This window comes from Ctenopharyngodon idella, chromosome 11 (genome assembly GCF_019924925.1).
Source record: "Ctenopharyngodon idella isolate HZGC_01 chromosome 11, HZGC01, whole genome shotgun sequence".
Lineage (NCBI taxonomy): Eukaryota > Metazoa > Chordata > Actinopteri > Cypriniformes > Xenocyprididae > Ctenopharyngodon > Ctenopharyngodon idella.
The window spans coordinates 20,690,673-20,707,092 of NC_067230.1; the positions used below are offsets into that span (position 1 = coordinate 20,690,673).

The 16,420-nt window shown below is 39.8% G+C and overlaps 2 protein-coding genes and 1 long non-coding RNA gene across 6 annotated transcripts in view; 2 read left to right on the forward strand and 1 right to left on the reverse strand.

The window, feature by feature from the left end:
* si:dkey-13a21.4 (uncharacterized protein LOC494576 homolog) lies at positions 1–12,936 on the forward strand. 2 transcript variants are annotated; one of them, XM_051912273.1, is made up of 5 exons: positions 1–4,599; positions 5,240–5,366; positions 5,504–5,737; positions 11,576–11,697; positions 11,879–12,936. In XM_051912273.1, the coding sequence occupies exons 1-5, from the start codon at positions 4,547–4,549 to the stop codon at positions 11,937–11,939; spliced, it is 597 nt and encodes a 198-aa protein (XP_051768233.1). In that variant the 5' UTR covers positions 1–4,546; the 3' UTR covers positions 11,940–12,936. The 2 variants fall into 2 exon arrangements, with proteins under 2 accessions (XP_051768233.1, XP_051768232.1); XM_051912272.1 differs by having other exon boundaries at positions 460–4,599; positions 5,519–5,737; positions 11,576–11,701.
* LOC127522392 (uncharacterized) lies at positions 9,384–11,151 on the forward strand. Its single transcript, XR_007932579.1, has 4 exons — positions 9,384–9,427; positions 9,734–9,784; positions 9,938–10,141; positions 10,703–11,151. It is a non-coding gene; the product is annotated as an uncharacterized LOC127522392 (long non-coding RNA).
* Positions 12,642–16,420, reverse strand: part of hcfc1a (host cell factor C1a) — a 23,045-nt gene continuing 19,266 nt past the window's right edge. For all 3 annotated transcript variants that reach the window (XM_051912267.1, XM_051912268.1, XM_051912269.1), the window contains exons 26-28: positions 14,721–15,018; positions 14,565–14,628; positions 12,642–14,286 (exon numbers count right to left, since the gene is read on the reverse strand). In XM_051912267.1, coding sequence (XP_051768227.1) covers positions 14,247–14,286; positions 14,565–14,628; positions 14,721–15,018 — 402 coding nt within the window. In that variant the 3' untranslated portion in view covers positions 12,642–14,246. The remainder of the gene's footprint in view (positions 14,287–14,564; positions 14,629–14,720; positions 15,019–16,420) is intronic.

A 16,420-nucleotide genomic window follows, 5' to 3' on the forward strand; every position in this document is an offset into this window, starting at 1 on the left:
TCACAGGAACAGTGACACTCTACAATGGTATTCAGACAACCTTCTCTTTTTCACACACATACACACACAGAGAGAGACAGAACATACACATTTAGCTGTCTAAATAAGGACTTACTTTAGATATGTAGTATTTTTATTTGAAGTTTATGATGACATATACCTAATATGTCAAATGAATTAATATGTTTCTCATTTTTACATACACGTTTGGTTTTCATGTTTTATGCAGACATCCCATAGACATAATGATTTTTATACTGTAAACCACCAACCTAACCATCACAGAAAACTTTCTGCATTTTTATATTTTCAAAAAACATAATTTAGTATGATTTATAAGCCGTTTTCCTCATAAGGACCAAAAAATGGATTTCAGGTATTGCCATAACGTAGGGTATACCTGAACCATACATACAAACACAAACATGTACGTATGTATGATTATATATATATATATATATAAACAGTTAATATATATTTGAATGTATAAATAAAAAAATATTCTACATACACTTATTGTAGTTGAAAATAGTTGTGCTGATTAATATTTTTGTGTAAACTGTGATACTTTCTTTTTTTTCAGGATTCTTTAATAAATAGAAAGTTCAAACAAACAGCATTTATCTGAAATAGAAATCTTTTGAAACATTATAAATGTCAGTTTTGATCAACTTAGTCAGGAGATCAGTTTTATCAGTGAAAGTGTTAGTATAATGATATCCATTCCTGAAACCAGGAAGTCCTCAGATCCAGGTGCCAAATACACAATGCCCATGTGGATCCAGAAAGATGTTTCAGTTGGTGAGTGACAAAAGACCTCTGCGGGAACTGTTACTGGTCAGGATAGTGAGGGGGCCAGGGCAAAAAGGCCAAAAGGGCTGGGGGCAGTTGTGGGTTCTTGGGGGCAGCGCTCCAGTTCCAAGGAAAGAAACTTCCATGAAAGCAGGCCCTTATCTCTGCCTCACACAGCCAGCTGAGCGGCTCTGTGTCATGAGGGTACAACTCAAAAAGGACCGCCTCTCTTTCTGCCCAGACGGCTTATTCCTTTTTATTTACAAACTTAGAATGAATTTCTTTCAGATCATCTACAAAAGCATATATATACAATTATCTTCATTCCCAAAAAATTACATAACTCATCCTCAAGACTCTAAAATCATGTCTAGTCAAAAGTCTTATCCCAAAGATAAGTCCGAGTGAGAGAACACAGAATGTTCTTGTCTATGGGTTGCAGACTGTAAGAGGATCTATCGCACTGAAATAATTTCCAGTCTGTCCCTCCTCCCCACCACTGCATCCACAACATATATAACCAATAAAGCTCTTCACTCATGTCGTCAACACAAGGCTGTTCACCATCGGTCCCTGGGGAATTTCTCGTTTGTTTTTAGAATAGTGGCTTTCAACAAGTAACTAGAAAGTAACTACAATGGTTGTCAGACTCTCTAAGCATATAAACTTGTTGCAGTTCTTATGTATGTTATGATAGATGCTATAAGAAATAAGAAAAACTGAAATATTGTGAAAATTTTTGAAATATATGTTTTCTGTTTAAATATATTTTAAAATGTAATTTATTCCTGTGTTATCACATGATCCTTCAGAAATCATTCTAATATGCTGATTTGCTGCTCAAGAAACATTTCTTATTACTATCAATGTTTTGCTGCTTAATATTTTTATGTAAACCATGGTACATTTTGTTTAGAATTCTTTGATGAACAGAAAGTTAAAAAGAATAGCATTTATTTGAAATGGACATCTTTTGTAACCTTATACTAAATGTCTTTCTGTTCACTTGTTATCAATTTAAAGGTGCAATATGTAATATTTTCAATATGTAAAATGTCCGCTAGAGGTCGCTAGAGGCCTATTCAAAACAAAGTCGTAGCTTGATGACGCCAAGTTTGAGCGCGGAATCTTGGGACATGTGGTCTTCACCTCAACAGCCGGTGGGAAAGAATTGGGATAGGACACGGGAAGAAATCATGTTTATGGATGCGATTATTAACGTTAGTATGAAGCAGAGCAGGACCGAGTGTTGTGGGAGCTGAACGAGGCCGCTGGAGCGATTGCGCAACACACGCCTCACGAGCAGCGGAACTTTTATTATGCCACAGTCGCCGGCGCTGCTTCCGCTTTTCCGGTCATGAGTATGAGGTAACACAGCTCTGTTTATCATATTAGATACATTTGAGTCTGTTGAAAATTATGTTAGGACGTTACTCTGTGCGTTCGCTCGGTGGCTGCAGTGAGACACTTGTTGCATACTGCAGTAAGCTAGATCGATTTTAGAATATCATATTAATAAATGCTGGATGGCTTGTGTTGATAAATAGCATGCAATTAATTTTAAAAAATGTTTGTATGATGGAGAAAATGCTGTATTACTGTTACTAAAAAAAAAGCTGCATCTGATTATGCTATGTTAGCTACTTCACAAAATAGTGTTTTTCTCTGAGGCATGGTAAAGCATGGTACTCGCAAAAAATCAAGAAAATTAGATTTAAACAATAAGACTAAACGTGTTGAGCTATATAAAAATAATTAGTTTTTCTGTCTATAAATACATCAAAACCGTTGTTCCCTTGTCTATTAAAACGTAAATATTAAAGCGTCTTTGGTGTTTCCATGGTTTCTACAAAATAAAACTGGAAACTGAGGGTAACGCGGGTATGACGCAATTGACAGGCGACTCCTCACACGTCCCGGAGCCTTGGTTAAAATTGCAATTTTCTCATGATTTACAAATAGTTGCAAACTTTTGGGATATTGTAAATACTCAAGTGAAAAAAATATATATAACACCGGCCTAGTGGTTTTTGGATATTTTACTGCAAAATTCTTACATATTGCACCTTTAATGCATCATTGGCGAATAAATTGTCTCAAAATTCACATTTGAGTGTGCAATTTATGTTGTAGAACAAAATGTAAAGTAATGTTACAATATACCTTATATATATATATATATATATGTAGTAATAATTCATAGAGAGAGTAACGCATGATACGTTAGACAGAGGTGAAAGAAGAGGATGTGTACCTGACCTCAAAGCCACAGCTCCCATAAGTAATAGTGTGACTCAAAGGTACTAGCTAAGTTTGTCTGTGTTTTGTGAGGTAAATTAGTCGAAACCACGTTTCAGTTGAGGAGAACTGGTCTCAATATTCACTGTTACAACTTACAGTTTTGGCCTCCACACCCTTAACTGACACAGAGCAAGACACCTCCCATGTGAGGACCTCTGACATTGCGGGTTCTGCCAAGTGTTTGCCTCTATATTCTGTACTTTGAAAGCAAAATGAATGATGAAAAGCTACGCTTATACTGTGGCGGTACCATGGTATAGTAAATGGTATCACATGGATACACCATGGTACTTTGATAGCCTGTATAGCCTATATGGTACTGAATTATTATCAAATGTATGGTAGCCTATTGTGTGTGGAACTCCAGTTATTTAGAAGTTATTTCAAAGATTATCAGTAATCTGTAAAAGATGACCAGAACATGATTTTTTTTGTTATTAAAAGTCAGAGTTTCAAAATAAAACAGGTGTAAAATGTGTGAGAGGATTTTTGTTTGCTTGTTTTACCTGTATCTGAGATCGGCCGAGCAACAAGACGAACACTGCAAAACTTTACCGTACGCCTAATAACGATGTTGAAATCTTCTGAGGTCATTTTCACTACAATCGATGAGATGCAAGATGGCGCCATTTGCATTTGTAAAAGTTCGCGACTCGGCGGTGAGATCTGAGAGACATGAACGTAGCGCCGGTCGACCAATCAAAATCAAGTATTGAAGAGCAAGGCTAATGTACATCTTGATTAGTGTTTCTGCGTTTACCTTTTAATGCATTTTTATTTCAAGTCATATTCGAAGAACAAATATATAAACAAACGGTAATAGGGTAAGATGTGATAATAGATATAAGTTTAGCATGTGCAGGATGATGATGATGATTATGATATATTAGCCAATGCGATATTAAGGAAAATAAATAAAAACATTTGCTAAATTACTTGTCATAGCACAAAATGTAAAATTATTCCAAGAGGCCATCTACCCCACTACTGGGGTAAGCTTTTACAAAGTGTCCATCTTACATCTTACCCCATCCTACCATTAACTTAGATAAATAAATGCTGTAAATGTTGTTAATTTTTTGATACTAATGGTTTAAATGCATTATTCTGTCACATTTGGTCTACTAAAAAATGAAGAGCAATGCTATTGTATTGTCTCAAGTGGGCCTATTTTAAAATACCTAAGAAACTAAAGAAACTAAACTGCCTAAGAAGGGCAAAACATCATAAATTTTTGTTAGCCTACTACACCTCCTGATTAGTTTAGCAAGGCGTTTGTTTACCTTACACTGCTAAGTTGGTTAACCATTACCTATTTTGCCATGTTTTCTTATGGATCAGTGATATGAACAGGACATACGCTACAGTCTGAAATGCAACAAGGAGAAGTGTTGACTGAGATGAGTTCCTTCTTGACCTCCTTTCATTGAAGACAGCTTTGGTTATTTTTATCATGACTGAGTGGAGCACACCACACTTGAAAGTGATTCTTATCGGAAACTCTGGGTGAGTGTCTTTCTTAGAAAGTAATGATGGTAAATAGTAGCAAAGCACATAAAGCATTTATGAATAACAGCTTTTTCAGCATCCTATTATAGTCCTGAATATTTTGCAAGAACAACAAAGACATTAATTGTACCCTTCAAGGGTATAACTATGTCGTTTTAATGTTTTTTGAAAGAATGTGATACTTTTATTCACCAAGGTTGCATTATATTGATAAAAACAATGGTGTAAATACATTTAAATGTTTTCTGTAAGGATTACATAACAAAGTTTTCTAAGTAGACTTAATAGCTACTGAAAAAAAAAAAGTTTAGTTGAATTTCTGATTAATTATATGCTACATTGGTGTACAAAAGAATTTTGTTTTAAGACAAGCTGTTTTAGTGATTCCAAATCTTTGAATACCAGTGAATGTGCAACCCAAAAACAAAGCCCTATATAATGTTAAACAAGAACAAGGAAGTACAGAAAGAAACTGACTCTCTAAACACGAAAAACCTCAACAGCTGCTTGTGTTTCTAAAAAGTCTGGCATATTTACTCAAGGTTAATGTTGTGCTATATGTATTGTAGTTAATAGTATAATTTACCATTTGATTCTCCGGTCAGTTAGTTATCCATATTTCTTTTTGTCTGAACAGAGTGGGAAAATCTTCATTTATGACCCGGTTTGTTGACTATCGCTTTACTAATTTGTATCGTGCCACAATTGGGGTAGATTTCTTTGCTAAAGAAATCACTATTGATAAAAGATCAGTGATTCTTCAGGTAAGATACATTTACATTTATTTATGTTGAGATTTCCTTCACTTCATGTCATACACAGATAGTTGTCATTACAATAACATAGGTTACATCTCAAATGACCGAACAGGGCTCTACAAACTATGTCATGCAATACTCAGTTGTTTTTGCATCAGATCTGGGACACTGCAGGTACAGAGAGGTTTCATTCCCTGGGTACTGCACTGTATCGTGGAGCTCACTGCTGCCTCCTAGTGTTTGATGTTACCTCATCCATCTCCTTTGATGCACTAGAAGTCTGGAAGAAAGAGTTCCTGGTGCAGGCATGTCCTTCTGACCCCACTGCCTTCCCTTTCATAGTGATCGGCAATAAAATTGACTTGGATCATCATGAGGTTAGCCAGCTCTATTGAATTATGAGCTATAGATGTAGGCCTGGTTTCTCAGACAGGGCTTAGATTAAAGAGACAGTTCACCCAAAATTGAAAATTCTGTCACCCTCATGTCGTTCTAAACCCCTAAGATTTTTGTTCATCTTCGGAACACAAATAAAGATTTTTTTTTTAATGAAATCTGAGAGATGTCTGTCCCCCCATAGACAGCTACGCAGCTGACACTTTGACGTTTCATAAAGAGATCGTAAAATGAATCCATATGAATTGAGCAGTTTAGTCCACATTTTCTGAAGAGACTCAATTGCTTTATATGATGAACAGATTAAATGTAGGCTTTTGTTCTCATATAAACTTTCATCAATGAACACATCAGTTGTGGTAAACGGAAGCTCAAACATGTTTGCATGACGTGTGAGAACCAGTGAGGTTCATTCTCGTGTTACGCGTCACATTTGGGCTTCAGCAAGAACCAATGAAGTTCATTCTCATGTTACGTGTCACATTTGGGCTTCAGCAAGAACCAGTGAGGTTCATTCTCGTGTTACGCGTCACATTTGGGCTTCAGCAAGAACCAGTGAGGTTCATTCTCGTGTTACGCGTCACATTTGGGCTTCAGCAAGAACCAGCGAGGTTCATTCTCGTGTTAAGCGTCACGTTTGGGCTTCAGCAAGAACCAGCGAGGTTCATTCTCGTGTTACGTATCACATTTGGGCTTCAGCAAGAACCAGCGAGGTTCATTCTTGTGTTAAGCGTCACGTTTGGGTTTCAGCAAGAACCAGCGAGGTTCATTCTCGCGTTACGCGTCACATTTGGGCTTCAGCAAGAACCAGCGAGGTTCATTCTCGTGTTAAGCATCACGTTTGGGTTTCAGCAAGAACCAGCGAGGTTCATTCTTGTGTTAAGCGTCACGTTTGGGTTTCAGCAAGAACCAGCGAGGTTCATTCTCGTGTTACGCGTCACATATGGGCTTCAGCAAGAACCAGCGAGGTTCATTCTTGTGTTACGTATCACATTTGGGCTTCAGCAAGAACCAGCGAGGTTCATTCTCGTGTTAAGCGTCACGTTTGGGTTTCAGCAAGAACCAGCGAGGTTCATTCTCGTGTTAAGCGTCACGTTTGGGTTTCAGCAAGAGCCAGCGAGGTTCATTCTCATGTTAAGCATCACGTTTGGGCTTCAGCAAGAACCAGCGAGGTTCATTCTCGTGTTAAGCGTCACGTTTGGGCTTCAGCAAGAACCAGCGAGGTTCATTCTCGTGTTAAGCGTCACGTTTGGGCTTCAGCAAGAACCAGCGAGGTTCATTCTCGTGTTACGTATCACATTTGGGCTTCAGCAAGAACCAGTGAGGTTCATTCTCGTGTTAAGCATCACGTTTGGGTTTCAGCAAGAACCAGCGAGGTTCATTCTTGTGTTAAGCGTCACGTTTGGGTTTCAGCAAGAACCAGCGAGGTTCATTCTCGTGTTACGCGTCACATATGGGCTTCAGCAAGAACCAGCGAGGTTCATTCTTGTGTTACGTATCACATTTGGGCTTCAGCAAGAACCAGCGAGGTTCATTCTCGTGTTAAGCGTCACGTTTGGGTTTCAGCAAGAACCAGCGAGGTTCATTCTCGTGTTAAGCGTCACGTTTGGGTTTCAGCAAGAGCCAGCGAGGTTCATTCTCATGTTAAGCATCACGTTTGGGCTTCAGCAAGAACCAGCGAGGTTCATTCTCGTGTTAAGCGTCACGTTTGGGCTTCAGCAAGAACCAGCGAGGTTCATTCTCGTGTTACGTATCACATTTGGGCTTCAGCAAGAACCAGCGAGGTTCATTCTCGTGTTAAGCGTCACGTTTGGGCTTCAGCAAGATCCAGCGAGGTTCATTCTCGTGTTACGTATCACATTTGGGCTTCAGCAAGAACCAGCGAGGTTCATTCTTGTGTTAAGCGTCACGTTTGGGCTTCAGCAAGAACCAGCGAGGTTCATTCTCGTGTTACGTATCACATTTGGGCTTCAGCAAGAACCAGCGAGGTTCATTCTCGTGTTAAGCATCACGTTTGGGCTTCAGCAAGAACCAGCGAGGTTCATTCTTGTGTTAAGCGTCACGTTTGGGTTTCAGCAAGAACCAGTGAGGTTCATTCTCGTGTTACGCGTCACATATGGGCTTCAGCAAGAACCAGCGAGGTTCATTCTCGTGTTACGCGTCACATTTGGGCTTCAGCAAGAACCAGCGAGGTTCATTCTCGTGTTAAGCGTCACATTTGGGTTTCAGCAAGAGCCAGCGAGGTTCATTCTCGTGTTAAGCGTCACGTTTGGGCTTCAGCAAGAACCAGCGAGGTTCATTCTCGTGTTACGTATCACATTTGGGCTTCAGCAAGAACCAGCGAGGTTCATTCTTGTGTTAAGCGTCACGTTTGGGTTTCAGCAAGAACCAGCGAGGTTCATTCTCGTGTTACGCGTCACATTTGGGCTTCAGCAAGAACCAGCGAGGTTCATTCTCGTGTTAAGCATCACGTTTGGGCTTCAGCAAGAACCAGCGAGGTTCATTCTTGTGTTAAGCGTCACGTTTGGGTTTCAGCAAGAACCAGCGAGGTTCATTCTCGTGTTACGTATCACATTTGGGCTTCAGCAAGAACCAGCGAGGTTCATTCTCGTGTTAAGCGTCACGTTTGGGTTTCAGCAAGAACCAGCGAGGTTCATTCTCGTGTTAAGCATCACGTTTGGGCTTCAGCAAGAACCAGCGAGGTTCATTCTCGTGTTACGCGTCACATTTGGGCTTCAGCAAGAACCAGCGAGGTTCATTCTCGTTTTACGCGTCACATTTGGGTTTCAGCAAGAACCAGCGAGGTTCATTCTCGTGTTAAGCGTCACGTTTGGGTTTCAGCAAGAACCAGTGAGGTTCATTCTCGTGTTAAGCATCACGTTTGGGCTTCAGCAAGAACCAGCGAGGTTCATTCTCGTGTTAAGCATCACATTTGGGCTTCAGCAAGAACCAGCGAGGTTCATTCTCGTTTTACGCGTCACATTTGGGCTTCAGCAAGAACCAGCGAGGTTCATTCTCGTGTTAAGCGTCACGTTTGGGTTTCAGCAAGAACCAGTGAGGTTCATTCTCGTGTTAAGCATCACGTTTGGGCTTCAGCAAGAACCAGCGAGGTTCATTCTCGTGTTAAGCATCACATTTGGGCTTCAGCAAGAACCAGCGAGGTTCATTCTCGTGTTAAGCATCACGTTTGGGCTTCAGCAAGAACCAGCGAGGTTCATTCTCGTGTTAAGCGTCACGTTTGGGTTTCAGCAAGAGCCAGCGAGGTTCATTCTCGTGTTAAGCGTCACGTTTGGGCTTCAGCAAGAACCAGCGAGGTTCATTCTCGTGTTAAGCGTCACGTTTGGGCTTCAGCAAGAACCAGCGAGGTTCATTCTCGTGTTACGTATCACATTTGGGCTTCAGCAAGAACCAGCGAGGTTCATTCTCGTGTTAAGCGTCACGTTTGGGCTTCAGCAAGAACCAGCGAGGTTCATTCTCGTGTTACGTATCACATTTGGGCTTCAGCAAGAACCAGCGAGGTTCATTCTCGTGTTAAGCATCACGTTTGGGCTTCAGCAAGAACCAGCGAGGTTCATTCTTGTGTTACGTATCACATTTGGGCTTCAGCAAGAACCAGCGAGGTTCATTCTCGTGTTAAGCATCACGTTTGGGTTTCAGCAAGAACCAGCGAGGTTCATTCTCGTGTTACGTATCACATTTGGGCTTCAGCAAGAACCAGCGAGGTTCATTCTCGTGTTAAGCGTCACGTTTGGGTTTCAGCAAGAACCAGCGAGGTTCATTCTCGTGTTAAGCATCACGTTTGGGCTTCAGCAAGAACCAGCGAGGTTCATTCTCGTGTTAAGCATCACATTTGGGCTTCAGCAAGAACCAGTGAGGTTCATTCTCGTTTTAAGCATCACGTTTGGGCTTCAGCAAGAACCAGCGAGGTTCATTCTCGTGTTAAGCATCACATTTGGGTTTCAGCAAGAACCAGTGAGGTTCATTCTCGTGTTAAGCATCACGTTTGGGCTTCAGCAAGAACCAGCGAGGTTCATTCTCGTGTTAAGCATCACATTTGGGCTTCAGCAAGAACCAGCGAGGTTCGTTCTCGTGTTACGCGTCACATTTGGGTTTCAGCAAGAACCAGCGAGGTTCATTCTCGTGTTAAGCATCACGTTTGGGCTTCAGCAAGAACCAGTGAGGTTCATTCTCGTGTTACGCGTCACATTTGGGTTTCAGCAAGAACCAGTGAGGTTCATTCTCGTGTTAAGCATCACGTTTGGGCTTCAGCAAGAACCAGCGAGGTTCATTCTCGTGTTAAGCATCACATTTGGGCTTCAGCAAGAACCAGCGAGGTTCATTCTCGTGTTACGCGTCACATTTGGGTTTCAGCAAGAACCAGCGAGGTTCATTCTCGTGTTACGTATCACATTTGGGCTTCAGCAAGAACCAGCGAGGTTCATTCTCGTGTTAAGCGTCACGTTTGGGCTTCAGCAAGAACCAGCGAGGTTCATTCTCGTGTTACGTATCACATTTGGGCTTCAGCAAGAACCAGCGAGGTTCATTCTCGTGTTAAGCATCACGTTTGGGCTTCAGCAAGAACCAGCGAGGTTCATTCTCGTGTTACGTATCACATTTGGGCTTCAGCAAGAACCAGCGAGGTTCATTCTCGTGTTAAGCATCACGTTTGGGTTTCAGCAAGAACCAGCGAGGTTCATTCTCGTGTTAAGCATCACGTTTGGGCTTCAGCAAGAACCAGCGAGGTTCATTCTCGTGTTACGCGCCACGTTTGGGTTTCAGCAAGAACCAGCGAGGTTCATTCTCGTGTTAAGCATCACGTTTGGGCTTCAGCAAGAACCAGCGAGGTTCATTCTCGTGTTAAGCATCACGTTTGGGCTTCAGCAAGAACCAGCGAGGTTCATTCTCGTGTTAAGCATCACGTTTGGGCTTCAGCAAGAACCAGCGAGGTTCATTCTCGTGTTACGCGTCACATTTGGGTTTCAGCAAGAACCAGCGAGGTTCATTCTCGTGTTAAGCATCACGTTTGGGCTTCAGCAAGAACCAGCGAGGTTCATTCTCGTGTTAAGCATCACGTTTGGGCTTCAGCAAGAACCAGCGAGGTTCATTCTCGTGTTACGCGTCACATTTGGGCTTCAGCAAGAACCAATGAAGTTCATTCTCGCGTTACGCATCACATTTGAACTTCTGCAAGAACCAATGAGGTTCATTCTCGTGTTACGCATCACATTTGAACTTCTGCAAGAGCCAATGAGGTTCATTCTCGCGTTACGCTTCACATTTGAACTTCTGCAAGAGGTGTGTTCTTGTGCATCAAGCAGGGTCGGTTGAGCTTTGTTTATGTCTGCTGATCAATGTTTATATGTGAATAAAAGCCTAAATTAAATCTGTTCATCATATAAAGCGATTTGGACTAAACCGCTCGATTCATATGGATTAGTTTTACAATCTCTTTATGAATTTTTTGAAGCGTCAAATTGGTAGTTGCGTAGCTGGAAGGAAAAAAAGCTCTCAGGTTTCATCAAAAAGATCTTCATTTGTATTCTGAAGATAAACGACATGAGGGTGAGTAATTAATGACAGAATTTTCAGTTTTGGGTGAACTATCCCTTTATGCCAGGATTAGGCCTTAGTTAAAATAAGACATTTAAGTAATTTTTTTTTAAAAGTCTCTTAGAAAAAACATTACTGGTGTGCATGTTGAGACAAAACAATGGCACTGACATAAGATATTGGTTTGGGACTACGCTTAAGCCTTGTCTGTAAAACTGGGCAATAATATATTACTTTGCTTATAACTGATAGCAGGATTTGATTGACAGGTGTCCCCAAACAAAGCCCAGCAGTGGTGCAGTGAAATCGGAGCTGAATATTTTGAATGCAGTGCCAAGGAAGACATTGGAGTGGACACGACCTTTCACAGTGCAGCACGAGCGGCCCTGCAGTATGTGAGTTCAAGCATTTCCTATAACCAAGATTATTTTAGTATTATCAGGATTATTTTAACAAATAACGAATTTATTATTTTTTTAACAGACACACTAGTCAGTCCTTACTGAACATTTAATACTCAGCTTGACCAAAAAACAGCAGTATTACAGTTGTTTGTGCCACACTCTCTACAGCTTGAAAGTCACCATGTGGAGAATGGAGAAGACATCCAGATTATACAGAAACAGGATATGAAACTAAATAAAAAATGCTATTGTTGAAGCAAGGACAAGCTCTTGTGATACTGTTCTGTTAAAGTCAACATGAAATTAAAACTTTATTTTTTTATGGAATATTGCAGTATTTATTATAAATGATTTATCTCTGCACATCATTGACTTTTTTGTCGTTTGTGAAGCTGGATATACGGATGTGTCACAATAGGGAAAAAAGACTATTGCAGCTTCTGTTTCATGCCAATTTTAACAATCACAATAAATATAAATTTTTAATAATTGCTCTAATACTATGAGAACAGTGAAGTCTATACCACAGCTATAACAATAAAGTTGTTGAAATCACTTTTCATGACCATTTTAGTCAGTGTAAAAATTTACTAAAATTCATAACGATGAAATAGACAAGATTTAAAAGATATTTTCATCAAAAACTAACTTAAAAAAAAAAAAAGTGCAAGAGACTTTTGTATATGAAAATAAAACCTCTTAAACTGTCATATGCATACTATGCTGGGATATCATTCCTTTATTTCAGAACAAATATCTCCATGTTAATGCAAACGATTTAACCACCTTATCTGTTCAGCTTTCTGAAGGGCATTTCAAATATAGCTACTCAAATTCACAATTCTGCAAGACACTGCTGGGGGTGGAATTAACTCCCACGATGTGCTGCATGAAACTAAAAGAAATTGGTCATAATTAATCAGGGAGACAGTTTATATATTTCGGTTTCTTTTATAAGTCAAGACAAAAAAGGCAATCAGGAGATGACCAACATGTAAAAACGTTGTACAGGTAAATATATAAAAGGCCAGAATATCATCTTCACTTCTTGCGGTATGAATGAACTATATTACAGTCAAATCCGAACTTGGCTTTTACCAAGAATGAGAACAGCCATCCTCACTCACATGGAGACATACAGGTATACACTGAACATTTAGTTTGCATACCTCTCAGATAATCAAAAGGAGAAAAAAAAAAAAAAAAAAAAAAAAAAAAAGTAGAAATTCATCTTCACATGGACAATTTCCTTCACAATCTAGAGCAGAGAAAATTCTACAAAGTTACGTTGTGAAAAAGTTAAGAGGACAAGTCAGAGGAAGGGAAAAAAGCTGAGTGTTTACTAATAATGGCGGTTTGGTAAGGTGAGGAATTAAAAAAAAAAAAAAAACATTTTTTACGATTTTTACATCTCAAGGTTTGGCATACACAAACAGAGTGGAAACAAGCGTAGAAATACGCAGTAAACAAAGTAAAAGCCCTTCAGATGTTTACATTTGTTTACAACCTTTTCAGTTGTAGCACATCACCACTCGGCTTGAGCACAAAAACAATGTTTCAAAGTACTTGACAACAGCACAGCCCTCCAAAAGCCCTTCATCCCACAAATCCTTAAACTAAAGGTAGATGGCCAACAATTTTTAAAACAAAAACAAAAAATAAAAGTTGTGAGTTAAAAAAAAAAAAAAAAAAAAAAAAGACAGACATACACACACACACACACAGGAGAAAAGCTTTAAAAATACAAAAATAAACTACACAAAAGATCTTCTCCATCGTCGCTCACTAATTTTTTGGGAAGTTTTGCATTTTTTCTTTTTTTTTTTTTTCTGTTTTCTTTTTTTTTTTGTATGGCAATTCTCAGTTTTAGCAAAGTCTCTGTCCTGCCAGTAATGTACTTCCATGGCCATTTCTTTTATCTGCAGTTCTGCCTCTATTTCTGCTCAATGCAAAAGTGCACAGACTTCACCAGAAGGCTTGAGTCCAGAACGAATCCATATGTAGATCTTATTTCACTTAGCCATTTGAGTGAAAAATATCCCCTCTTGTCTGAGGACAAGTGCTTGATTTGTTTTCCCCATTTCTGTTCCCCCTTGCATGAAAACGACATCTCCATTCAGAAATCCTCCCACCTTGTCCACATATTTGACGTGAACTAAAACTTCACCCTCAAGTCCATCACAGAAGAGAGTAACTTCATTTGAGCCCAACATTACAAATATCTTAAACCTGGTGTTTAAATTTACTGAAGCAAGATACATGTATTGAAAGAAATAGGGGAAAAAGGAAGACTCTACAATGGAAAATGCAAATTAGTTTTTTTTCCCTTCCACTCCAACTATGTTGAAAAATACTCAAAAATATGCAATGTGCTTTTCTCCATTCATACTATTAACAAGAAAAAAGGCTTCCCCTAGAAATGACTTCCTTGTTGATTTTTTGCTGTTTTAATGGATGGTTACAGTTGAAGATGTGTTGAATCCAGATGGAGCGCTATGAGTAGTGGAAGTCTTGGAGGACGAATGAAGAGAGTGGCTTACTGGTCCATTCTTGCTTTCTTCTGACCAATCCCTTTCCTGCAATAAAACAAACATGCATTTTAATACTCATTTGTACTCCAACCACTGATAGGAAATGTTTCTTATGGACCAAATCATCATATTAGAATGATTTCTGAAGGATCATGTGACACTGAAGACTGCAGTAATGCTGCTGAAAATTCAGCTTTACCATCACAGGAATGATTAAATAAAATATTAAAGATAGAAATTTTTTTTTTTATTATAATATTTCACAATATTACTGTACTTTTGATCAAATGCACTTTTATGGTACTGAAGACATGGACACTCACGTATCTGGTGAAGAAACTGCTCTTTTTGGGGCAGGCTTTGCAGAAAGGCCATCTTTGTTAGACTCTACAAAGCGAAAGGCAAAACAAAGCAATTGTAAAATTCACCTTGTCACTGCCTGAAACAAAAAGAAAACTCTGACCAAAGAAAACCTGTACCTTGCAGCCATCGCACTTGCGTAGCCGGTCCATAACCTTTCTCGTTACGAGCGGCGATGCGGAAGATGATGGCGGGTTTGGTGGTATAGTCTATGTGCGCATTGGACAGGCTGGAGGACTGAACCAGACAGGAAGGGTTTGGCCCACAGTACACGCGCATGAAGGCAAGCTGGGCGGGGGCCGAGGGTTTCGCCTCGGTGGTCTGGCTGCTCTGTATGGCCAAATACACCGAGTACTCTGTGATCTTTCCTGATGTCATCGATGGAGGCTCCCATGTAAGGTGGGCACCGTCTGGACTCTGAGGAGAGAAGCAAGTAAAGAAAGTATGTATTTATATGGTTGTAACGATTAATTTTCTTGTTGAATCAATTATTGATCCTGCAATGATTGTGAACTGTGAATCAGTGTAAGAGTACATCCTCATGCAAAAACATTTTTATATATAAAGAAATAATACTTTTTTCACTAAGGATGCAATAAATTGAACAAAAGTGACAGTAAAGACATTAATAATGTTACAAAAGACTTCCATTTCAAATAAATGATATTCTTTTGAACTTTCAAACAACTTTAAAGGGGGGGTATAATGCTATTTCATGTATTCTGACTTATTTACACTGTTAAAGAGTTGGATTCTCATGCTAAACATAGCCAAAGTTTCAAAACACGAGATGGACGTATGAGAGTATTTCTGTGCCAAAAATTCTCTAACAAATCGGTCACAGGATTCGGACTTTTTTGTTCCGAGTATTGGCCTGAGTGACAAACGTGGAATTCCTTGTACGGGCACTTCTCCCGGAAGGGCGCGCGCGCACACATCAACCAGAGCGAGAGAGCAAGAGCACGCCAATCAACGTGCGTTCGGCTTTACAGAAGTCGTCGGCAGCGCTGCACAGGTCTTCACAAAATCAACAATGTCACCAAAGAAGTGTGTTTTTGGTTGTGAGGGAAAGATAACCTTGCTTCCCAAAGAACCCAGCTTTAAGTGGACCCGAGAGATCTGTGCTCACACAATACATTGATGCGCTCTCGACATTTGTTATTAAAATAACCACAGAAACTGATAGTTGCAATCACGTTTTTATTGGTTAAAATGAATGGAGAATATCTCGTGTTTTTCCGTGGCTGCTCGAGCCCTCAGGATCGGCGCTTATGGTTTCATAAACAAAGCCCAGTTCTAACGCTGGATTTACAGATCGTTTGAAACTGAAAGATGGAGCGGTCACAGCGGTAATGATCCCGGTCATGAGTCGGAACTGCAGGTGGTGAGTAATACTGCTTCAAATGTCTGTTTTGTTGGCATATAATGTAAACAATACGAACGTACTGAATTAATAAATTCATTATTCATACCCTATATTCATTATACTGATTCAAAAGTTATCCATGGATAATGCGATTGTGTATTTGGTGTTTAAATACATTTGTTTAGCTGACCATTGATAGCTTGCAGCCGATCTCTACACAAAAAGCTGCGCATGCTCGTGACAGCTCGTCACTATCTCCGCTCACACGTAACACCTCCAGAAGCTCGGCTGTTTTCGGAAAGACTCGGTACAGCGTATGTATCTTTTATAAATATGATTAAACTAAAGACTTTTTGGAGATATGAAGAATGCACTACTACTCTATAGGTACTCAAGATTAACATGAGATTGGCAGAAACTGTGTGTGATACCCCCCCTTTAACTTTTGAAAAA